Here is a 24558-nt window from a genome sequence, read left to right as displayed (position 1 = left end):
GGACCCGCAAAGGAGGTTCAGTTGACCAAGGAGGAGCCTTGTCAGGCTCACGAGTAAGGGGAACCGAGGAGGAGGCGACATCGTATAGGAGGCCTAGGATCACGAGTCAGAAAGGGGTGGCTTGAAAGCCACACATCAGCTATCAATACGGAGAGGCCCGGATCACGAGGATCCATGCATGAGGTGTAGGGAAGCGGCAGTACGCCCCACCATTAGAGAGCCACTGGGACCGATACGACTCACCAGAGTCTCGTTCTAGGGGCGATCGGCATGCACGGCACGTGAAGGGGCAGAGTACGCTCAGCATGGATGACCCCTCTGATATTGGGCGTATGAGTCTACGCCTGAGTGGCAATCCCGCACCAGATGCACTTCGAGAGGGTAGCCTCGCACATTGGAATTTCCCTAAGCTTGGGTTATGGTGTCGTGAAGGCGCGCCTGCAGTAATGCTTAGTGATGGAAGAGGGCCAAGCACCAACCCAAAGGAGAGCCAAACATCAAGACATATTGGGCCAACTACAAGGGTCATGACTAAGAGGCTCGATGAGGATTGGAACACTACTACTGATGGTAGAGAAACTTACCTTTACATGTTCCAAGAAGTCCAAAATCAAGCACAACATAGTCTTTAATTTCTTGTCAAAGTAGCATAGGATTTTCTTTTGTAAAATTGTTTAAATTGTAATTAGGTTATATGTTGGCTTCTAAAAACCAACCTAAGTTAGATTAGGGTTTCTAGAAACACCTAATCTAACTAAGGCCGGTCATTTAGACCTAATGGCATCACATGAGACACACCTTGTCACACTTGCCATGTGAGCTACCATTAGGCGCCAACTTGCATTTCATTAGGATTTGAATTTCCTACCAATTTGGCTTTTCATTTCCGGTCCTCCTTGGCTATAAAAGGAGGAGACTACCTCATGTTTTCACAAGATTAATTCATTAGTGAAATGCTGCCAAATTTGTGCCATTCTCACTCTTTGCCTAAGACTTCTTAGGATTAGGTTTTTAATCTTCCGAAACTTTCACCTCCAAGAAGAGTAGGCTTCACCTCTCTCAAATCATACTTCTCATGCACCTCCAAGGCTATCACAACTCCTAGGAGAGCCTTGTTCCACCATCAAACCATGGAGCTTCCGCAAATCCACTAAAAAACCACAAAGAAGAAGACACAAATCCATCATTTGGTATCATGAGCTATGGTTCTACAAGAGCTAAGTGTCTTCTTCCATTTTTTATGTTTGTGTTCTTCTTATTTCCGTGTTGTTCTTCACTTCTTCATGTTGTCTTGCTGTTTTTTACATTTTAATTTGATTTAGGTGTTGTTTGAAGAAATTCAATCGGTGCATTGTGTTCAAATTGTTCTTGAGCTTCTAATTTTCACATTTGTGTAGGAATCTATATAGAATTGTGTTGCTGCTTTGTTTTTAGGTTGTTTGAGTCTTGTTTTGCAATTCTATTCGGTTCATTATATGTGTCTTAAGTCATTTTATTTTCTGAATCCTATTATGTTTTGTCTAAGTCATGTTTCTCCTAATTTGTCATCAAATCCTTGTAGTGCTAATTTTGTTGATAATTTTGGTTTCTTGATTTGATTTGAGTCCAGATTTATATTTCTGTGTTTGTTGATCTTTTGGTGCATTTTTCTTTTAGTTTGAGTTCATATTTGTGTGCTAGATCCATACAAATTCATATACATCTACTCCATTGTGTTTTTGAAGTTTCTTATTCTGTTTTTAAATTCCAGAATTAGGATTACTCTGTTTTTCAAATTCTGTGTTGGCTGTTTGTTTTGTTATGAATTTTAAATACGTTGGAGAAAAATTCTGAAAATCTGGATTTATACAGTTTGATGTGTTAGAAAATCAAGAAAAAAAATAGATGAAAAGAAAAAATAGAGAAAAATTGATAAATAAAATAAAAAAAGAGTGCATCCTGGCGCCAAAATATACGATAGTTGGACAGTGATTTTGAAAAATTTATCACAATTATTTGGTGCATGTTTTTGGTGTGATTCCAGCGCCAAAAGTGTGCTAAGACATTGAATCGTTTGTGGTTAAAATTTCAGAAGCAAATTCAAAATAGCCAGCTCAACATAAATTTTTTAAGCCACGCTTTGTGAACCTGAATTTTCCAGTAGAGTTGTTTTGGTTTTTCAAATCATTTCTAGTGCCTTTCTTTAGGTTCCGTTTGTGTGCCATCCTTTGTTGAGTGCCTATTTTTATTTGCTTGTCCAATATCATTCAAAACTCTTTCTAAGTTGTGTCATATAATTCAAATTCATTTGATGTGGTCCTGTTTTAAAATTTAATTTGTTTCTTGTTTTTATTTCTTGACCTCTAAATTGTTGGTGGATAAAATTCAATTGGTGCTTGTTAAGTGGAATTGACTTTGTGGTGAGTCTATCTCTACTTAGTAGGTACTGTTTTGGATATTTTAATTGTCTAATCATAAGAGGTTAAGGCAAGGAGCTGCAGCAAAATACAAATACAAATACAAACACATACACTTTGGAGAACACAACAAAGAAAAGCAATTACAAGCCATGGAGTGCATAGTTTAGGAAATCTGAATTTTAATTTGTGTAATTCAATTTCTTTGTATTTCTTTGAGTTGTAATTACATTCAACCTTTGATTAATTAGTGGACTAATCACGTGTAGACGGTGAGTGTGTCTTCAAAGGCTCCAAGTGTCTAAGAAGCCTCACCTTAGGATTTTCCTAGTTTAAAGCTTTGTAGTTAGCAATCTTTAATTGTGTTTAGCTAATTGCTTTACGTTAATTACTTGTTTAGCATTGCTTATTTGCTTTGTTTGTTTAATTGCTTTGCATTATTTTTCCTTTGCATAAAATTTGACTTTTAATTCCTCATTGTGATCTAAGTAATTTACTTAGAAAATGAATTGTGTGAAGTTTTTGAGGGATAGGTTTTGGCAAGGAAAAACTTGGTACTTAAGAAGTCCTAGTGACTCACCTCTCTTTCCTGGAAAGCTACCTTCACTACTTTCCTTTTTTTTCTTGAAGTAAAATACTTTTAAACACAAATCTTTAGTCATGTCAAATCACTCTTCTAAATCTAATGAAAGTGATATAAAGTCCATCAAATCTCTTATAAAACAATTAGCCAAGGACTTTCAATCACTCTCATATAGACAATTGGAGCATGAGGCCCAAATCAAAGAGTTGAGAATGACTAAAGAAAAGAATGAAAACTCTCAAAAAAAAAAAATACGTTCTCATGCATCTAGTTCTCAAAATCATGATTCTTTTGGGGAGGAAAGCCTTAGGATAAATGAGTACTATCAACCACCCCCTAGGAGAACTAGAAGAGATAGAAGAGAACAAGAGGGCCCAAGAGAGGTTAGGGTAGACCTACCCCATTTCCATGGAAAAGAAAACGTAGAAGTCTATCTAGATTGGGAAATGAAGGTAGAACAATTATTTGCTTGCCATAGAGTAAGTGAAGAGAGAAAAGTACCCCTAGCCACTCTTAGTTTCCAAGGGAACGCTATGTATTGGTGGACGGATTTAGAAAGAGATAGGCGTCTTCATAGGGAACCTCCCATAGAGTATTGGAATGATCTTAGGGGAGCCCTAAGACGCCGCCATATACCCTCCTACTATAATAGGGAGTTGATGGACAAGCTCCAAAGACTCCAACAAAGAACAATGAGTGTAGAGGAGTATAGGCAAAAGATGGAACTCTATATGATGAGAGCCTCCATTAGGGAGAATGAGTCCACCACCATAGCTAGATTCTTAAGTGGGTTAAATTTAGAGATAAGAGATAAAGTTGAACTCTTACCTTATCAAGACTTGAATGATTTGGTTCAACTATGTATCAAAGTTGAACAACAAAATTTAAGGAAAACTTCAAGTCGAAAGGAAGGTTCATACCCTAACTCCTATCCAAAAAGAGATTTTAAAAGGGAGGGTAGTACATCCAAGGAAAAACCAAAAGAGACTCCCAAACCCATAGGCAAAGATATGCTCACTCCACCCATTCGCACTAGGGATGTTAAATGTTTTAAATGTTTTGGAAGAGGACATGTGCAAGCACAATGTCCAAACCAAAGAACCTTGTTTTTGAAAGGAATAGATGAATATACTAGTTGTGAAGAAAAACCTAGTGAGAAATAAGAAGGGGGAGAAGATGAGAGAGTGTATCCTTTAGAGGGGGAATTATTGATGATTAGAAGAACCCTCAACAACCAAACTAGTGTAACCATGGAAACACAAAGAGAGAACATCTTTCACACAAGATGCCAAGTTTTAGAAAACATATGTTCTCTCATTGTGGATAGTGGTTCATGTTGCAATTGTTGTAGCACTAGGTTGGTTGAAAAGTTAAATCTACAAGTAGTCCCTCATCCTAAACCTTACAAGCTTCAATGGATAAATGAAGATGGGGAACTAACTGTAGATAAACAAGTGAAGGTCGAGTTTTCTATAGGTAACTACCAAGAGAATGTTTTATGTGATGTAGTACCTGTGGAAGCTTGCCACATTTTATTGGGTAGACCATGACAATTTGATAAGAAAACCTTGCACAATGGTCTAACCAACGAAATTTCCTTCACCCACAAGAAAAAGAAGTTTGTACTTAATCCTTTACCACATTCCCAAGTGGTAAGAGATCAAATACAAATGAAACAAAAGAGGGATGTGGAAAAAAAATAGAAAAAGAGAAAATCCTTAGGGATCGAAAGGCGTGGGAAAAGAGTGTTCCATCAACAAGACAAAACAATTGAAAATACCTTTGAAAATATGCTTCTTGTTGAACAACCTAGCCTTATCTTTTGTAAAGGAACACTTACATGCACTGCCACAAATCTTGAGACTATGATTCTATCTCCTCAAGTAAAAGATCTTTTAAATGAATTTGATGATATATTCTCTAAAGAGGGGCCCATAGGACTTCCTCCTTTTAGAGGTATAGAACATCAAATTGATTTGATTCCGCGAGCAAGTCTACCAAATAGACCAGCATATAGAACTAACCCCGAGGAAACAAAGGAGATAGAATCTCAAGTACAAGACTTGTTAGAGAAGGGTTGGGTGCAAAAGAGCCTAAGCCCTTGTGTTGTACCTGTCTTGTTGGTGCCCAAAAAGGATGGCAAATGGAGAATGTGTTGTGATTGTAGAGCCATCAACAACATCACCATCAAGTATAGGCATCCAATCCCAAGACTTGATGATATGCTTGATGAACTACATGGGTCAATCATATTTTCCAAAATTGATCTTAAAAGTGGATATCACCAAATTAGAATCAAGGAGGGTGATGAGTGGAAAACCGCTTTTAAAACCAAGTTTGGACTATATGAATGGTTGGTGATGCCTTTTGGTCTCACTAACGCACCTAGTACATTCATGAGGCTCATGGATCATGTCTTGAGAGATTGTATAGGTAAATATGTAGTAGTTTATTTTGATGATATCTTAGTTTATAGTCAAAGCCTAGATGACCACCTAAGACACCTTAGGGAAGTTTTCTTAGTGCTTAGAAATAATAGTTTGTTTGAAAATAGTGATAAGTGTACTTTTTGTGTTGATAGTATAGTTTTTCTTGGTTTTGTAGTAAACAAAAAGGGGGTACATGTTGACCCTGAAAAAATCAAAGCCATCCAAGAATGGCCAACTCCACAAAATGTAGAAGATGTGAGGAGCTTTCATGGTTTGGCTAGCTTCTATGGACGCTTTGTGCCTAACTTCTCAAGTCTAGCTTCACCACTCAATGAGTTAGTGAAGAAAGACACTACATTTTGTTGGGGTGAAAAGCATGAACAAGCCTTTAAAAGGCTAAAAGCTCAACTTACTAATGCACCCATTCTAGCTTTACCAAATTTTGCTAAAACTTTTGAGCTAGAGTGTGATGCATCGGGGGTTGGCATAGGTGCGGTTTTGTTACAAGGGGGGCATCAAATTGCTTATTTTAGTGAAAAACTTCAAGGAGCCACCCTTAACTATCCCACCTATGACAAAGAGCTCTATGCACTTGTGAGGGCATTAAAGACTTGGGAACACTATCTTGTTTCTAAAGAATTTGTTATACATAGTGACCATGAGTCTTTAAAATATTTGAAAGGCTAACACAAGCTCAATAAAAGACATGCAAAATGGATGGAATTTCTTGAACAATTTCCTTATGTTATCAAATACAAGAAGGGAAGCACAAATATAATGGTGGATGCTCTCTCAAGGAGACATGTGCTCTTTTCAAAACTTGGTGCTCAAATTCTTGGATTTGACAACATAAAAGAACTTTATCAAGAAGACCAAGACTTTGCATTCATCTTTGCTAAATGTGAACATAGATTACAAGAAGGTTACTATGTGTCCGAGGGGTATCTTTTTAAAGAAGACAAACTTTGTATTTCCCAAAGAACACATAGAAAACTTCTTGCAAAGGAATCACATGAAGGGGGTCTCATGGGCCATTTTGGAGTTGACAAAACTCTTGATCTTTTAAAAGGAAAATTCTATTGGCCACACATGAGAAGAGATGTCCAAAGACATTGTTTTAGATGTATTTCATGTTTAAAAGCCAAATTTAAAACAATGCCTCATGGACTTTATACTCTCTACCGATTGCAAATGCTCCTTGGGAAGATATTAGCATGGATTTCATCTTAGGACTTCCTAGGACTGCAAGAGGTCATGACTTCATCTTTGTGGTAGTGGATCATTTTAGTAAAATGGCACATTTTATTCCTTGCCACAAAGTGGATGATGCTCAAAACATTTCTAAACTCTTCTTTAGAGAAGTGGAAAGACTTCATGGTTTACTAAGGAGTATAGTATCCGATAGAGATCCAAAGTTTATAAGCCATTTTTGGAAAACCCTTTGGGAAAAACTTGACACTAGACTACAATTTTCAACATCTTGTCATCCTCAAACGGATGGACAAACCAAGGTAGTCAATAGATTTCTTGGTACTATGCTTAGGGCAATCATGAAGGGTAACCACAAATCTTGGGATGAGTACCTTCCCCATATTGAATTTTCTTACAATAGAGTAGTTCACAAGACTACTAATGCTTCTCCTTTTGAAGTTGTATATGGTTTTAAGCCTCTTACTCCTTTGGATTTGTTACCCCTTCCTAATCCACAAGAATTTGTGCATAAGGAATGATCTATCAAAGCTGAATTTGTTAAGAAAATGCATGAGAAGGTTAAAATGCAAATACAACAACAAACTGAGAAGTATGCCAAATACAACAATAAGGGGAAGAGAGAAATCATTTTTGAGGAAGGAGACTTAGTTTGGCTTCATCTTAGGAAGGATAGGTTTCCAACTAAGAGGAAGTCCAAACTTAGTCCCCGTAGTGATGGACCCTTCCAAATCCTCAAGAAAGTCAATAATAATGCTTATAAATTAGATTTACCTACCGAATATGGAGTACATGATACTTTTAATGTCATTGATTTGTCTCCTTTCGTAGGTACTAATGAAGAAGATGACATCTTGGATTTGAGGACAAATCCTTTCCAAGGGGGAGGGGATGATGGAAGAGGGCCAAGCACTAACCCAAAGGAGAGCCAAACATCAAGACATATTGGGCCAACTACAAGGGCCATGACTAAGAGGCTTGATGAGGATTGGAACACTGCTACTGATGGCAGAGAAACTTACCTTTACATGTTCCAAGAAGTCCAAAATCAAGTGTAGCATAGTCTTTAATTTCTTGTCAAAGTAGCATAGGATTTTCCTTTGTAAATTTGTTTAAATTTTAATTAGGTTAAATGTTGGCTTCTAAAAACCAACCTAAGTTAGATTAGGGTTTCTAGAAACACCTAATCTAACTAAGGCCGGTCATTTAGACCTAATGGCATCACATGAGACACACCTTGTCACACTTGCCATGTGAGCTACCATTAGGCGCCAACTTGCATTTCATTAGGATTTGAATTTCCTACAAATTTGGCTTTTCATTTTCGGTCCTCCTTGGCTATAAAAGGAGGAGCCTACCTCATGTTTTCACAAGATTAATTCATTAGTGAAATGTTGCCAAATTTGTGCATTCTCACTCTTTGCCTAAGACTTCTTAGGATTAGGTTTTAATCTTCCGAAACTTTCATCTCCAAGAAGAGTAGGCCTCACCTCTCTCAAATCATACTTCTCATGCACCTCCAAGGCTATCACAACTCCTAGGAGAGCCTTGTTCCACCATCAAACCATGAAGCTTCCGCAAATCCACTCAAAAACCGCAAAGAAGAAGACACAAATCCATCACTTAGGTTAGAAGAAAACACGTGGCAGAAACACTTAGCAAATGTATATAAGCCTTTCTGAAAGGCTAAGTAAGGTACGTTTTACACGTGACGTTCATTACATCACATTCTTTACACACACTTTTTCAGAGACTTAGGCATTTGGCAAGCTCTAAAAGTGAGGGAGAATTCTGTTAGAAAACAGTTACATTCAGTTATGTGCTGCCAAGAACACTGAGCTTGTGGTGTTCTGCGATGGTAGCGCGGTGATGTTTTCAGCCATACTGACTTGAGCGTCGGAGTGCAAACGGTCGCGAGAGTGCCCTTTGCTCTTCTGTTTCAGGTGCTCATGGCGGAGGAAGGAGAGCAAGATTGAGCGAAGACGAAGGAGCTTTCGAGACGTGGATCGTTGAGACGCACAAGGACCTCTTAGCTCAGCCGGCCGAAACATTTGGCGCCCACCGTAGGGCTCGTTCTAAAACATCTGTCCCACCGCGAGAGGTTCAAGATCCAGAGAAGTTGCAGAGGTTTGTGAAGTTCGTTGAGGTTTTCAAGAATTTGGTGAAGTTAGTCAAGAATCTTGGAACGTTCGTCAAGAAGCTTCAAGATTCACTTTGTTCTGCAAGGATTCACTGAAATCCTTCAAGAATCACCAAGAAATGAGAACCACTAGGCAATGCTCCACTGCGCTGGTGGAGGAGGGAAGTTTGACCTTACAGCAGGTCATGGAGATGATGCAAGGTCTCTAGGACGTGATGGCGGCATCGCGCGCTGATCAAGAGCGCATTTAGATGGACTTGGCTGCGTCTCAGTCAAGAAATGAAGAGCTGCATCGAGCGAATGAAGAGTTGCGACATGAGTTGCTCAGCCAGGGGGGAGTCCAATGCCCTTCTCGCAAGAGATAATGGATGTTGTGATCCCGGCTACGTTCGTGGGGCCAAAAGCAACGTTCACGGGAATGGAAGATCCGGAAGCACACCTCACAACATTCCACACTTAGATGATGCTGATTGGTGATTCTGATGTCGTCAGGTGCAAGTTGTTCATGAGCACGTTGGTAGGGACGGCAATGGAGTGGTTCATCAGCCTTCCAGACAGCCACGTGACATCATTTGCACAGCTGTCAAAACTGTTCAGGGAACAGTATATAGCAACTCGTGCTCCCCCACCCAATTCTTACGATCTCTTTGACGTAAGGCAGTACCAGGGGGAGATGTTGAAGGAGTTCGTGAATCATTTTGGGGCTCACGTGGTGAGGGTGAGCACCAAGGACGAGTTGATGATCGTCCATGCCTTCATGAAGGGGATATGCCTTGGGCCTTTCAGCGAATCGCTTATCAGGAGTCGCCTAATAAGGCATCGTGCGGTGGCGCATATTGCAGCGGAGGGCGAAGTAAATAAGAAGCGTGCGAGTATTGTCCCAGCGTGCCCTAGAACATCGTCACATTCATAGCCTTTGAGGGTGAATGAAACAGCGACAGGAAAAAGGGGTCAGGGAGGGAAGCGACCCTATGAGCAGAGGAAGCCTCAGGCTAAGGGACGGTCAATCGCCAACAAGCCGGTGAGGCACAACTTCGTAGTTGAGTTGAAGAACCTGATCATCGTGCCCAACATAGCGGATAGGTTGAAGATGCCAGCTAAGTCGGACAAGGTGTTGGAACAGCGTAAGGATTTGTGGTGCGAGTTCCATCAGAGGTTCGGTCATACGATCAACAACTGCTTGGCATTGGCGCATCAGCTGGATGAGCTAGTGAAGATCGGTTTCCTGAAAGACTACCTGGCGGGGGCTACGCCAGCAAACGACCAAGCCCATGAGATGCCTATCCATGGGGAGATCCACACCATTGCAGGCGGATTCTCAGGCGGAGGTTGCACCTCCTCCCAACGCAAGAGATACGCGCGTTCGGTGATGTCGGTGGAGGAGCAAGCAGCGGACGATTTGCTCGACGTCGACCTCACATTTACGAGGGCCGACCTTCGTGATGTTGTCCCCCATGACAACGACCTTGTGATGATTTCTGTTGTAACTGCAGGGAGGAAAGTGCACAGAGTGCTTGTGGACCAGGGGAGTTCGGCAGACGTTATGTTCTGGTCCACGTTCAACATGCTGTAGTTATATCCTGACTTGCTCAGGCCATACACGGGGTGTTTGTATGGCTTCGCGGGAGATCAAGTGGAGGTGCGGGGCTATTTGGAGCTGAGAACGACTTTTACGGACGGCTCCGCTTCTCGCACGGAGAATATCAGGTATCTGGTGGTGAACGCCCATTCAGCGTACAACATTTCGTTGGACAGGCCGGCGTTGAATCAGCTAAGGGGGGTATCGTCCACCCGCCACATGAAGATGAAGCTCCCAGACTTGAGTGGAAAGATGATCGTGATCAAGTCCGATCAGCAGGAAGCTAAGAGGTGCTATGAGAGTAGCCTCAAGATGTAAAGGGGGGTGTTCATGGTGCTGGAACGCCCGCCCCTGGAAAAGGAAGACCGCGCAGGTGTTGCACGCGCAGAGAACGCTCGGGAGAGGAGACCCGAGCCAACTGAGAATGTCGTGGAAATGCAGATAGGTGGTAAGACGTTTATGTTGGGAAAGTGGTTGGGCCCGTTCGAGCAAGATCAAGTAGCCGGGGTGATCGTTCGACACTTGGACGCCTTCGCATGGTCTTCCTCGGACATGCCAGACATCGACCCCGATTTCCTATGCCAGCGCCTTACAATGGATCCTAAGGTAAGACCTGTCCACTAGCGTAGGAGGAAGTTCAATGAAGAAAGGCGACAAGTCGTGCGCGAAGAGACCAAGAAGCTGTTGGATGCCGGCCACATCAGGGAGATTCAATACCCTGAGTGGTTGGCTAACGTGGTCTTAGTCAAGAAGGCCAATGGGAAGTGGAGGATGTGTGTCGACTTCACTGACCTTAACAAGGCCTGCCCAAAGGATTCGTATCCCTTGCTCAGCATCGACGCGTTGGTGGACAGCGCCTCAGGCTGCAAGATGTTGAGTTTTCTGGATGCGTTTTCTGGGTACAATCAGATTAAGATGCACCCCCGTAATGAGTGTAAAACGGTGTTTATGACCGAGACGTACTGTTATTGCTATAAGGTGATGTCGTTCGGTCTGAAGAACGCGGGCCCCACCTATCAGAGGTTGATGGATAGGGTCCTGGCACCGATGTTGGGTAGGAATGTGCAGGCCTACGTGGACGATATGGTGGTGACCTCGCAGGAGAAGGGTCAGCATGTCTCAGATTTGGAGGAGCTATTCGCTACGATAGCCAAGTATCGTTTAAAGCTGAACCTTGAGAAATGTGTGTTCGGGGTCGAGGCGGGTAAGTTCTTGAGTTTTCTACTCACGGAGCGTCGGATAGAAGCAAATCCCGACAAGTGTGCGACAATCCTCGCCATGAGGAACCCGACCTCGGTGAAGGAAGTTCAACAACTGACAGGGCGGTTGGCGACCCTGTCTAGGTTTCTATCTGCTGGAGGAGATAAGGGTCATCCTTACTTCTAGTGCTTGCGAAGGAACAGCCGGTTCGTGTGGACTGAGGAGTGTGAGGCAGCGTTCCTCAAGTTCAAGGAGTACCTGGCCGCTCCCCCAGTGTTGTGCAAGCCACAGATGGGTGTGCCGCTTCGATTGTATTTTGTTGTAACGAAGCGGGCAATCAGTTTGGTTCTCGTCCAGGAGTAGGACCAGGTGCAGAGACTGATCTACTTTGTAAATAAGGTGCTGCAAGGACCAGAGGCAAGGTATCAAGTCCTCGAGAAGGCGGCCTTGATCGTAGTGTTCTCGGCCAGGAGCTTCGCCATTACTTCCAGAGCTTCACAGTGGTAGTAATGACGGACCTCCCCATCCGGAGAGTGCTGTAGAAACTGAATGTAGTTGGAAGAATGGTGCGCTGGGCTGTGGGGCTCTCTGAGTTTGATGTGCAGTATGAGCGCCGGGGCCCCATAAAGGGTCAGATTTATGCGAACTTTGTGGCAGAGCTCTCCCCGGGGAATGAGCAGTCTGAGGAGGAGATCAGCTTCAAGAGGGTGCTCTCTGTTGATGGGTCCTCCAATCAACAGGGCAGCGGAGCTGGCGTCATCTTGGAGGGGTCGAACGGGCTCTTGATCGAGCAAGCCCTAAGGTTAGCCTTCAAGGCAAGTAACAACCAGGCGGAGTACGAGGCCCTCATAGCTAGAATGCTCTTGGCCAAGGAGATGGGTGCGCGGAGCTTGCTGGCAAAGAGTGATTCTCAGCTGGTGACGAGTCAGGTGACCAGGGAGTACCAGGACAAGGATCCACAGATGGTTGTGTACTTAAGTTACGTGCAGGTTTTGAGAAAGGCGTTCGCAGTGTTTGAGCTAGTGCATGTCCCTAGGGAACAAAATGCCCGTGCTGATCTGCTCGCCAAGCTGACCATCTCAAGCAAGGGGGGAAGGCAGAGGACAGTTATACAGGAAACTCTCAAAGCACCACGAGCGTTCGTGACAGATAATATGGTAGGCGTCCTCCAAGTTGGTTCGTCAAGGAAGGGGGCGAGGACTCGCTAACCCAGGAGACGCTGAGGGCGCCCAGTGTGAGTGTATATTCGGACTCACTGGAAGGAGAAGACCCCATGCAGGTATGCGTGCTAGAGGAGGGGGACACGGGGATGACGCCCTATAGGCACTACCTTGCCGATGGGATACTTCCAGTGGAGCCCGAGGAGGGCAAGAACATAAAGAAGAACTCTGCAAGATATACCCTCTTGAATGGAGAACTGTTCAGACATAGGTTCACACACCCAATTTTGATGTGCGTGAGCAGAGAACAGTGTACCTAGATCATGTTCGAGCTCCACGCGGGGATTTGTGGGAGTCATGTTGGTGGCAGATCCTTGGCGTCGAAGGTTGTCCGCGCAGGGTACTACTGGCCAACGTTAAGAGAAGACTACGTGAGATACACCCAGCGGTGCAAGTAGTGCCAACTGCATGCCAACTGGCACAAGGCGCCGCTAGAAGAGCTGAGGTTAATTTATAGCCCGTGCCCTTTCCACACATGGGGAATTGACATTATGGGGCCCTTCCCGTTGACAATAAGGCAGATGAAGTACTTGATAGTTGCTATCGAGTACTTCACGAAGTGGATTGAAGCAGAACCGGTGGTGCAGATCACCGCCCACAAGTACAACACTTTGTGTGGAAGAACATTGTGTGTCGCTTCAGTGTACCGAGGCGCCTTATCTCCAACAATGGTACACAGTTTGCGAGTCAACAGTTGGGTAAGCTGTTTACGGAGGTAAGCATAAAGCAGGTGTTCGCATCTGTCGAGCACCCCCAAACGAACGGGCAGGTGGAGTCTGCCAACAGAATTTTGCTCTGAGGACTGAAGAGGAGGCTCGAGAAAGCTAAGGGAACTTGGGTAGAAAAGGTACCCAGGATTGTGTGGGCTTACCACACCACACCTCAGTCCTCAACGAAGGAGACGCCCTTCAGCTTGGTGTATGGGTCGGACGTGATGATCCCAGTTGAGATTCACGAGAGCTCGCCACGTTTCCAGAGTTTTGTGGCCGAGGAATCCAATGAGGAGAGAAAGGTGAATTTGGACTTGTTGGATGAGGTCAGAGAGGAGGCGAAGATAAAAGCTGAAGCGGTGAAGAGAAGGGTGGAGCACCAGTACAGCTCCAAGATAAAGCCCCGCCAGTTCCAAGTTGCCAACCTAGTCATGCGGAAAGCTCACCCATACCAGTTGGAGAACAAGTTGTCCCCCAAGTGGACCGGTCCCTTTAGAGTAACCGAGGTCCTGGGAAACGGGACGTATAGGCTTGAGACGTTGGAGGGAGGCGCCATCCCTCGCACTTGGAACGCAACAAATCTCAAGTTTTATTTTAGTTAAAAACTTTGCATTGTATTCAGTTTAAGGGGACGCTCTGGGTTTTTTAGTGAGGTCACCCAATAAAGTTGTGTTTTGAGCACATGTATGCTCAAGTTTCTTTTGAAATGCAGGGAGGAGTGGCGCGGCTCTAGTGCTTAGACGCCTCGAGTGAGAGTGGCCCTCTCCTATAGGACACCTTTCCCGAGCGTAGGCACCGGGCGAGGACAACGTGGTTCAGTAAGAAACGAACTCGTGGCCTTGGGGTTTAGACACCTCAGCCGGAGTGGCGGGGACGCCTCCTCTGGGCGTGGGCACCAAGTGCGCAAACCACCTTGACGTTTAGACACCTTGAAGGGAAGCGGCGGGGGGCGTATCCTTCGGGCGTGGGCGTCGAGTGCGAAAGGTAAATGCAATCCAGCTAAAAACCGGGCGTCTTGGTGTGCGAACACCCCGGCGAGAGTTAACGGATTCCTTCAAGACACCTCCCCCCAGGCGTAAGCATCAAGCCCCCGGTCGCCCTGATGTTTAGACACCTCGAAAGGAAGTGGCGAGGGGCGCCTCCCTCGAGCGTGGGCATCAAGTGCGAGAGAGAAGTCCTCCTCGCCCTCGAGCGAAGGTGAGGCCAATGATGCATTGGATCGCCTTGATGAAGGGACACCCCGGGCGGGAGTTAACGAATTCCTTCGGGACACCTCCTCCTCGGGCGTGAGCGTCAAGTGCATCGATTGTTTCGGTGTTTAGACACCTTGGCAGGAGCGGCGAGGGGCACCTCCTACGTGCGTGGGCACCAAGTGCGCTGATTGTCTTGGTATGTAAACACCCTGGGCGAGAGTTAATGGATTCCTTCGGGACGCCTCCTCCCCGGGTGTGAGCACCAAGCGCAGTAGATTTCGGCCAAGAGAAGTCCTCCTCGCCCTCGAGTGATGATGAAGCAAGACGAACAGTAGGCTTCGACCGAGTTAAGTCCTCCTCGCCCTCGAGCGATGATGAGGCCAGTTATGCATTTGGAGGCTGGACACCTCGAGATCGCAAGGTTCAAGTGAATTCCAAAGCAAGAGTTCCTTGACCAGAGCAAGAAACAAAGGCAAGGGCAGTGGAAAGGTACACGCACACTCCCCACCTGAGCAATTCGTCGAAGCAAGTTAAAGAAGAAGGTCGAGATGGCGTGCTCCCTAAGTTTAAAGTTTGGAGTCCTAAGAGCGTTATCTAGAGGTTAGTAGCAGAAACACTGTTAGAAAAGGACACAAGTAGAGAATGCAAGTGGGCACACGAAGCAGAAATGTCAAGTTAAATGAGCAATTAAGTTAAAGGTGAATTGACATTATAATGTCAAAATGTCATAAAGAGTTATAGCATAAGAAGGAAAAGCTAAGAGTTCATTCAAGGGGACGAGGCATGATATCGCCATCAACCACATGGTTGGTTGGGATGAAAAACGCAATGTCCACCTCAGGATGCTTGCAAGCCACCTGAGCCAGAGCATCTTCGAATCTCGCACCATAGGCCTTCGTGGCGTCAGTAAGGAGCTCTGCCTCGACCTCCTTGGCCTTCTAAGCTTGGGTGGTTTTCTCCTGTTCGGCTCGGATGAGGGCCTTAGTTTTCTCTGCCAGCTCTTGTTGGCACGCATCCAGGGCCTTGGTCTTTCAGCTAGCTCGCCTTCGACCTTACCCAGGTGCACCTCTCGGGTAACCACGCGCTCCTCAAGGTTGCCCATCTTGTCATCCTTTTCCTTAAGGGCGTCTTTGAGATCCGCTATCTCAACTCGCAGAGGCACCACCTTGGTCGAGAGAGTGGTGTACTCCTGGCCTTGGTCGTGAAGTTTCTTGTTGGCATCCACCTCAGCCTTCCGAAGCACTCTCAGCTCTTCGTTTAGTGCGTTCTCTTGGACAAGGGAGCGCCGAATTTTGCTGGGCTAGCTGCTCCTTCAATTTTACCACCTCGTCCGCCAAGGCTTGTCGTTTCTCTGCAACTTGTTGGAGGGAGGAGTGGGCACGTGCAGTATGGACCCCAAGGCTGAAGAACACGCTCTCTTGCAGCGCCTCATCGATTGCTGAGCTCCCTAAGCTCTCTTGCCGTCAGCCCTTTAGAAAATGCTAGACGACGATGGGGAGCTCAAGGGCGGTTGCAGAGCGAATTCAGGTGTAGTCTCCACCGCCTCCTCGAGAGCAAGAGTGGGTGGAGGAGAGGAGGCGCTCAGGGGATTGCCTTGAAGGTTGGTGGGAAGCCTTGCAGAGGATGAGTGAGACGTGGCCACCATCGTTGTTTTCCTCCTCTTGAAGGCAGGCCCCCAACGGGTTCTTCTTCATCGTCCGAAGCGATGTGTACCACCCCTTCATTCAAAGGGGCTTGAGGTGAAACAACTCTAACCGTGGCCAAAGCGATAACCTTGATTGGAGCTGTCGAAGCAGGTGCAACCCTTGGAGAAACAAGGGTGGGGGTTGCTCGGGGCGAAGCAGCTGTTGGCGTGGTAGGCATGAAAGCTGCCACGGGCATGGTAGCAGAGGTAGGGGGCGCAGAGGGACCTGCCTTGTTTGCAGCACTACCACGAGTCAAGAGCCCAGTCAGCCTGGCGCGTTTCTCTTGGGTCATCACCATGGCTGCACCAAAAAGGAATAGATAAGAACGAAGTTAAGCAAGTATGAACAAGCTAAGGTGTGAGTATTAGTTGAAACAATATTTGTTATCAGCTAAGCATGCATGCGAGTTAAAAGATGAATGAGAATGCGTATGCATAGTATATGGGTAGGAGGCGGGAGAGCAAGTTCCTATACCCAAATGATTAGTAAGGGCAGCAGTATGGCCCCCAAGGCTGAAGAACACGCTCTCTTGCAGCGCCTCATCGATTGCTGAGCTCCCCAAGCTCTCTTGCCGTCAGCCCTTTAGAAAATGCTAGATGACGATGGGGAGCTCAAGGGCGGTTGCAGAGCGAATTCAGGTGTAGTCTCCACCGCCTCCTCGAGAGCAAGAGTGGGTGGAGGAGAGGAGGCGCTCAGGGGATTGCCTTGAAGGTTGGTGGGAAGCCTTGCAGAGGATGAGTGAGACGTGGCCACCATCGTTGTTTTCCTCCTCTTGAAGGCAGGCCCCCCAACGGGTTCTTCTTCATCGTCCGAAGCGATGTGTACCACCCCTTCATTCAAAGGGGCTTGAGGTGAAACAACTCTAACCGTGGCCAAAGCGATAACCTTGATTGGAGCTGTCGAAGCAGGTGCAACCCTTGGAGAAACAAGGGTGGGGGTTGCTCGGGGCGAAGCAGCTGTTGGCGTGGTAGGCATGAAAGCTGCCACGGGCATGGTAGCAGAGGTAGGGGGCGCAGAGGGACCTGCCTTGTTTGCAGCACTACCACGAGTCAAGAGCCCAGTCAGCCTGGCGCGTTTCTCTTGGGTCATCACCATGGCTGCACCAAAAAGGAATAGATAAGAACGAAGTTAAGCAAGTATGAACAAGCTAAGGTGTGAGTATCAGTTGAAACAATATTTGTTATCAGTTAAGCATGCATGCGAGTTAAAAGATGAATGAGAATGCGTATGCATAGTATATGGGTAGGAGGCGGGAGAGCAAGTTCCTATACCCAAATGATTAGTAAGGGCAGCAGTATGGCCCCCAAGGCTGAAGAACACGCTCTCTTGCAGCGCCTCATCGATTGCTGAGCTCCCCAAGCTCTCTTGCCGTCAGCCCTTTAGAAAATGCTAGATGACGATGGGGAGCTCAAGGGCGGTTGCAGAGCGAATTCAGGTGTAGTTTCCACCGCCTCCTCGAGAGCAAGAGTGGGTGGAGGAGAGGAGGCGCTCAGGGGATTGCCTTGAAGGGTTGTGGGAAGCCTTGCAGAGGATGAGTGAGACGTGGCCACCATCGTTGTTTTCCTCCTCTTGAAGGCAGGCCCCCCAACGGGTTCTTCTTCATCGTCCGAAGCGATGTGTACCACCCCTTCATTCAAAGGGGCTTGAGGTGAAACAACTCTAATCGTGGCCAAAGCGATAACCTTGATTGGAGCTGTCGAAGCAGGTGCAACCCTTGGAGAAACAAGGGTGGGGGTTGCTCGGGGCGAAGCAGCTGTTGGCGTGGTAGGCATGAAAGCTGCCAAGGGCATGGTAGCGGAGGTAGGGGGCGCAGAGGGACCTGCCTTATTTGCAGCACTACCACGAGTCGAGAGCCCAGCCAGCCTGGCGCGTTTCTCTTGGGTCATCACCATGGCTGCACCAGAAAGGAATAGATAAGAACGAAGTTAAGCAAGTATGAACAAGCTAAGGTGTGAGTATCAGTTGAAACAATATTTGTTATCAGTTAAGCATGCATGTGAGTTAAAAGATGAATGAGAAAGCGTATGCATAGTATATGGGTAGGAGGCGGGAGAGCAAGTTCCTATACCCAAATGATTAGTAAGGGCAGCGGGGTCGCACCCATGCTTGATGAGGTCAGCTGTGTTGAAGATAATGCCCAAGCTGGCCAAGACCTGGCACATTTCGCGACCAACTGATGAAAGCTCGTCCAGAGTCTTGGCCTTGTTGAACTTGAGCTTCTCCACCCTGTACAGTGGGAAGTCGTCGAGGGTTGTGCGGTCGTGGTCAGAGGCGTACACCCTGAAGAATTTTCCTCTAAATCCCTTGTAGGATTGTTGAAAGAGGGTGAAGAGAACTCTCTCAGTAACCCAGCTCAGGCTCACCCAGAGATTGTTTCCAGGGTTTTTGGCTTAAAAAAAATGAAGGAACACGTCAACTGAAGGGGTGAGGCCAAAATGCCCTAAAAGGATGGAGAAAGCCCTGATGAAGGCCCAGCTGTTGGGATGCAGCTGGGCAGGGGCCACGTTCAGTTTTGTGAGGAGCTCCTTCTCGAAGCTGTTGAAGGGAAAACGTTGCTCTACGCGTTTGAACACCGTTTGGTAGAAGAAAAAGAATGGCTCCCCGTTGTTGGAGCGATTGTCAACACAAACGGGTTCGACGGCGGTGGAAGAGCAAACAGAGATGTAAGCGTCGTGTTCCCTCCCAAACGCTTTTCCTTCGGGTTCGCTATCGAGGTGGGCCCTCTAGTCTTCGACATTGAGTAGGGTGGAAGATTCGGCAAGGAGCCTATCGGAGGCCCAAGTATAAGAAGCTTTATAGTTTATGAAAGGAGGTGGTGGGTTGGCCGTGACTTTGGTTCTCGCCATGGTCGAGGAAGCTGGGGAAAAGACAAGCAAAGGTTCAGCAAGGGGAACTATGGTGTAAAACTAGAGCAAACCCAGAAACCCTACCCACGCGAGAAAACCCAGAGAAATAGGGAAATGAAGGAAATGCAGATGAAAACGAGAAATGCGAGAATTTAAACAGTCCCAGGCAGTTTATCAGAGCAGAACATCAAGAGATAAGAGCAATCAACGGAGAAAAATTGTACCTTGGTGGTTGATCGGAGAAAGTTCTGGTCTTTGATAGAGAACGAGAGTGCAGAGAGTTGCGGAGAAGATGAAAGCTTGTGTGAGAAGTTTTGAGCGATGGAACAGTGAAGTGGAGCGCGTTTTAGGGTAACTTAACGTAAACATGGAAACTCAAACGACGTTAAGCCTCAACCATTGGATCGAACCACGTGTAAGCTGTTTAAACGTGGGCAGAAAGTGCCTTTAGTGCACAGTGCACGTCCAGTCATGGAGTGCCACGTAAGATAACCGGGCATAGCCATAGTCTCTTCGCTGCACGAGTCGACAGCTCAAGACTGGGGGGCTTATGTATCGTCTGGGTCTCGGCCTCGGCCGTTGACCAAGGAGGAGCCTTGTCGAGCTCACGAGTAAGGGGAACCGAGGAGTAGGCGGCATCGTATCTGGGCGAGGAGGCCTCGGATCACGAGTCAGAAAAGGGTGGCTTGAAAGCCACACATCAACTATCAGTACGGAGAGGCCCGGATCACGAGGATCCGTGCATGAGGTGTAGGGAAGTGACAGTACGCCCCACTGTTAGAGAGCCACTGGGACCGATACGACTCGCCAGAGTCTCGTTCCAGGGGCGATCGGCATGCACGACACGTGAAGGGGCAGAGTACGCTCAGCATGGATGACCCCTCTGATATTGGGCATATGAGTTGACGCTTGAGTGGTCATCCCGCGCCAGATGCACTTCGAGAGGGCAGCCTCGCACACTGGAATTTCCCTAAGCTTGGGTTACGGTTTACGGTGTCGTGAAGGCGCTCCTGCAGTAATGCTTAGGTCAGAAGAACACGTGGCAGAAACACTTAGCAAAGGTATATAAGCCTTTCTGAAAGGCTAAGTGAGGTACGTTTTACACGTGACGTTCATTACATCACATTCTTTACACACACATTCAGTTACGCGCTGCCAAGAACACTGAGCTTGTGGTGTTCCACAACGGTAGCGCGACGGTGTTTCCAGCCATACTGACTTGAGCGTCGGAGTGCAAACGGCCGCGAGAACGCCCTTTACTCTTCTGTTTCAGGTGCTCACGGCGGAAGAAGGAGAGCAAGATTGAACAAAGACGAAGGAGCTTTCGAGACGTGGATCGTTGAGACGCACAAGGACCTCTTAGCTCAGCTGGCCAAAACATAACTTATAAAGACTAAAATAATAGAAGAAAAAACTGAGAAGAAAGAAGGGATTATTCAAGAGATTGAGAAAAACTAAAGCAAGATCTTAGGTCCATCAATGATCTTTACTCAATTTATTAACTAAAATTAGTCATTCTCAAAAAAAAATGTCTTAAATTGATATTTTACAAATATTAGTTTCATATGTAAATTATTTTGACTAAAACAGTTTTCCAAATTAAATTATTTGTAACAAAATATTATTCTTATATTATAAACCTTATATTTTTTATCCGATAAAAAGGATTTATGCCAGGCATTACCGTAGCACCTCAAAGCTCACCAATAATGTGTTATCACACAAAATATATTATTAAAAAAGAAAAGAAAAGAAAAAACAAAACCATGAAGTATATATACCAAACCTATGGAAAGAAAAAAGCAAAGTAATCCCTCTAACTAAAGAGGCATAAAAAACAAAGCATCCCAACTTCCTTCATCTTCCTCTAATATCTCAACACACCAACAAATTAGAAAAAAAAGCTCTGCATAACAAAGAGTGACACTCAAGCCAGACACATTTACACCCAAGTCTTTGAGCTTGCTCTATAGCAAGAATGGCCCCATAATCCTCTTTTTTTGCATCTCCTAATGTATGCAGACACTTAAAGGAGCAGAAAACATCAAAACCTTGCTTTCTTTCTCTTTCATCATTACACAGCGTGAGCAAGCAATGAACAAAATATATCTGCCTCATTATGACCCTGTAACACAATTATTTTCTAAATTTTGAGATCGATACCACCCTGAAAGATGTGAAGTATCCAACCATTCGTATGAGGTACCCTATATGAAGGTATCACTCTCCTTACAACGTTTGAAAAAAAACGATGATTCTTATTAGTTGGTGAACCATGTCACTAACACCAAAACAAACCTCTCATTGAATACGTTATAATATACATTTAACTATGAATCCAATCATTGGTTTAATAATCCTAATTTTAAGGACTGATTTAGTGTTTACCAGCTTAACCCATTTCTAATTAGCTTTAAGTAACGAGTCTTTAGCATCAGCAATTACAAGTTTAACAAGCACTCATGTTCCCAAATCTTTGAAAATATTGTAAGAGCATAATAGCTAGCTTGATTCGAAAGATGCACAAAACACAGAAACTAATTGATTAAAAATGTGTTATTAAAAAAAATAAGGAAACAAATTTGTAAGGGGAGTCCTGTCCTCGATGTTGGTCGTTTTAAATAGATCCAGTCTCGTAAATTTTAGAATGAACCAAGGACATCACAATTAAAATGTCAATCATCATTTTGAAAAGATAAGTTTATGCATAACATTAAGTTTAATTTATGAAGAATTTTAACCAATATAGGCCAATGCAGCTTAGACGGATTTTCATCGAACTTAAAAATCATTTATGCCACTCGTCGTGGTGCCGACTTCTTCAAGTTGAGCGGAGAAGCAAAATCACCTTTTACAAGGATAATAATCACATTAACAAGCTGAGCTAATCTCAATTATAATCATAAATCAATGGAATGTATTGAAGTAAAGAAACAAATATTTCTGAAGGCGGTGTCAATCGATCAAAAAGCATCTTTCAGCTGAGAAAAACAAATATTGCAAAAGTTATAACTAAATACCAAACTTCCACAATCATAATAGTGAAATATCCCCAGGAATCGTAGAACTTCAGGCAAAAATTTGATCATTTCTAGTGTTGTTTAATTTCTGCTTTCTTCTTCAGCCACAACCTATCTAGTGCACTGTCAGCATCACCCTGGAAAAGAAAACATAAAATCATTAGTAAAAAGTTGCAATCGTGAGTTAGTTGTTAGGAGCATCCTTGAAATCTCTATGCATGTGCCATATGCCCAACAGCAATCAAAGTATATAATAATAAACCTAATTTTCCATCATGCATGAAAACAAACAACTGCCACAAACCCGAAAATATACTTCACTGTTAAATGCTAATTATATCATTCAATCGTAGTTTCATCCAACAAAAAGTAACGCACAAGACTACACTACAAAAGAAGAAAACCAAATGTTCCACACAATCCAACCCCATCCATGCACATTCCCACGCTACTTTAGTTTTTTAAAAGGATAATCATTGGTAATCAACAATGCTTGTGTACTTATACCATATAGGAATGATACTGCTACAGCAGCCACTGCAAGGCATAGAAGTTGTATGATATACGAAAGATGCTACCAAGTGCTTTATTTTAAAACATAATTCACTAACCACGACTGCAAAAAAATCTGGGCAAAAGCACAATTAGCCAAAATCAACCAATATACAAAAAAGAATGCGTAATGCCATTGTAATTGGAAAAAAAAAAGTACTTCACGCTTACTTGCCACAAAAATCTTGGGATGATAAGCCATAATGCAATACAATAATGCTTTAGAGAAAGGCAAAATAAAAGCATACGGACCTGTGCTCGAAGGAAGCCACAGAGAGCAAACGTGGAAAAATGACCATTGTGGATACCATTCTCATCCAAATGGCCAATGTTCATCTGAACTGAGGCATGGTCCTTTGCAGTTATGAGTCTGTTAGTGGCAGAGCTGAAACGTGGTTTAGCGTCAGTTCAAATTCCACAAAAGAACAACCAAACAAACCCACAATTCCAAACACAGAACTTATATACACCATTTCCTAGGAACGTATAACTCAGTGAGTTTTCCTTCCTCGTTCTGCATCTCTTATATCACCGTATAATCAACCCTCTTCGTCGTAAATATAGAAACCTAAGTCAGATACATTAAGACCATTAGTCTTCCACGAGTATCAACACAAACAACTTCTACTTCAGCAAACTTTCTGTTTCGTTGCTAATTTCTAGAATTAAAATAAACTCTAAAATATTTACGCGTTTTATATTAAAATTACACATCAAATAAAAATCCAATACAAAAATAACAAAAACATGAATAAACAGAGAGAGAGAGAGCATACCGGGAAAGGCGAATAAGGCTCTTGTGAAGACGACAAATTCATATAAAGCTGAAAAATATCTAGCTTAGGTGGACTTTGGGTCGGTTAGATTTTATTCTAAGCCCAATTTAAGGCCTTGTAATTCCCCATATTGATGCACCATGTCAATTTTAAACTCCACTCTATCATTCTTTTGAAATTTTCAAATTTATCCTTATTCTAGATTTGAAAATTCAGAATTTAATAAATATAATTTAAAGTCAAAAAATACATAAAAATAATAATTCTGAAACACAAAATTGAAAATGCATTCTGGATAATTATGTCCAAAATTCAAAAATGTGTTTCAAAAATCCAAAATCCAGAATATTTCTGGAAAAAGAATTCCAAAAATAATTTTTTATCTACACTATCTTTTTATTTAAGGTTATTTTCATTATTTTGTAAAGGTATTTTTGTTATTTTCAATAATAGATTGGGTGCAGGTTGAAATTGATATGGTGCCAGAAGAATTTGTCATTTAGTTAATGTCTGTTTCTTTCTAGACTGTTTCTTCCTGCACCTCCATATCTTCTTCTGGCACTTCCATACACAACATAAAAATACAATTTTATCCTTCTTCCGCCACCCCCATAAAATAGCTTCCGGATTATGTAATCCGGAAACGCATTTGAAAAAAGACTTCCGGATTACATAATCCGGAAGTTAAAAAAAACTTCTGGATTATGTTTAACTTCTGGATTATGTAATCTGGAAAGTAATCATGCATATGAAAAAAGACTTCCAGATTATATAAATCCGGAAGCTAATTACAAATTTGAAAAATGACTTCCGGATTATGTAATCTGGAATCTTACAGAGGGGTATTTTAGGAAATACGAAAATGTATGGAGGTGAGAGAAGAAGGTATGGAGGTGTAGGAAGAAACAGCCTTCTTTCTAATATCAGGCCCACCTACAACACTCTGATTAAGCTTTCACTTACATGACTAAAGGGTGGAAATAGGTAAAGCCAGAATAAGTTAGGTTTGGCTTCTTAAAG

The 24558-nt window shown here is 44.1% G+C and overlaps 3 protein-coding genes across 3 annotated transcripts; 1 reads left to right on the top strand and 2 right to left on the bottom strand.

Moving 5' to 3' along the window:
- Nucleotides 1–12099: 12099 nt before the first annotated feature.
- On the top strand, nt 12100–12744 carry LOC137839380 (uncharacterized). Its single transcript, XM_068648498.1, has one exon. The coding sequence runs from the start codon at nt 12100–12102 to the stop codon at nt 12742–12744; it is 645 nt and encodes a 214-aa protein (XP_068504599.1).
- A 3496-nt stretch (nt 12745–16240) lies between these two features.
- LOC137839379 (uncharacterized) lies at nt 16241–18236 on the bottom strand. Its single transcript, XM_068648497.1, has 3 exons — nt 17846–18236; nt 17049–17441; nt 16241–16644 (listed from the first exon to the last, which is right to left on the bottom strand). The coding sequence occupies exons 1-3, from the start codon at nt 18234–18236 to the stop codon at nt 16241–16243; spliced, it is 1188 nt and encodes a 395-aa protein (XP_068504598.1).
- A 3834-nt stretch (nt 18237–22070) lies between these two features.
- Nucleotides 22071–23478, bottom strand: LOC137805832 (small ribosomal subunit protein eS21). Its single transcript, XM_068605742.1, has 3 exons — nt 23233–23478; nt 23015–23147; nt 22071–22347 (listed from the first exon to the last, which is right to left on the bottom strand). Exons 1-3 carry the CDS (start codon nt 23280–23282, stop codon nt 22282–22284), a joined length of 249 nt encoding a protein of 82 aa, XP_068461843.1. The 5' UTR covers nt 23283–23478; the 3' UTR covers nt 22071–22281.
- Between the last annotated feature and the right edge of the window lie 1080 nt (nt 23479–24558).

The sequence above is a fragment of the Phaseolus vulgaris genome, chromosome 3 (assembly GCF_000499845.2).
Source record: "Phaseolus vulgaris cultivar G19833 chromosome 3, P. vulgaris v2.0, whole genome shotgun sequence".
Lineage (NCBI taxonomy): Eukaryota > Viridiplantae > Streptophyta > Magnoliopsida > Fabales > Fabaceae > Phaseolus > Phaseolus vulgaris.
The sequence above is the reverse complement of the archived record's forward strand: the minus strand, read 5'-3'. Positions and strand labels throughout refer to the sequence as shown.

Excerpts from the sequence above, each read along its gene's own strand:
- LOC137839380 (XM_068648498.1), top strand. The coding sequence starts at position 12,100 with ATGGTGCGCTGGGCTGTGGGGCTCTCTGAGTTTGATGTGCAGTATGAG.
- LOC137839379 (XM_068648497.1), bottom strand. The coding sequence starts at position 18,236 with ATGGTGATGACCCAAGAGAAACGCGCCAGGCTGGCTGGGCTCTCGACT. Across the intron at positions 17,442-17,845 it reads GCTTCCCACAACCCTTCAAG|CCATGGTGATGACCCAAGAG; the intron begins GCAATCCCCTGA and ends TTTTTGGTGCAG. Across the intron at positions 16,645-17,048 it reads GCTTCCCACCAACCTTCAAG|CCATGGTGATGACCCAAGAG; the intron begins GCAATCCCCTGA and ends TTTTTGGTGCAG.
- LOC137805832 (XM_068605742.1), bottom strand. The coding sequence starts at position 23,282 with ATGCAGAACGAGGAAGGAAAACTCACTGAGTTATACGTTCCTAGGAAA. Across the intron at positions 23,148-23,232 it reads TTATACGTTCCTAGGAAATG|CTCTGCCACTAACAGACTCA; the intron begins GTGTATATAAGT and ends ACCACGTTTCAG. Across the intron at positions 22,348-23,014 it reads GTGGCTTCCTTCGAGCACAG|GGTGATGCTGACAGTGCACT; the intron begins GTCCGTATGCTT and ends TTTCTTTTCCAG.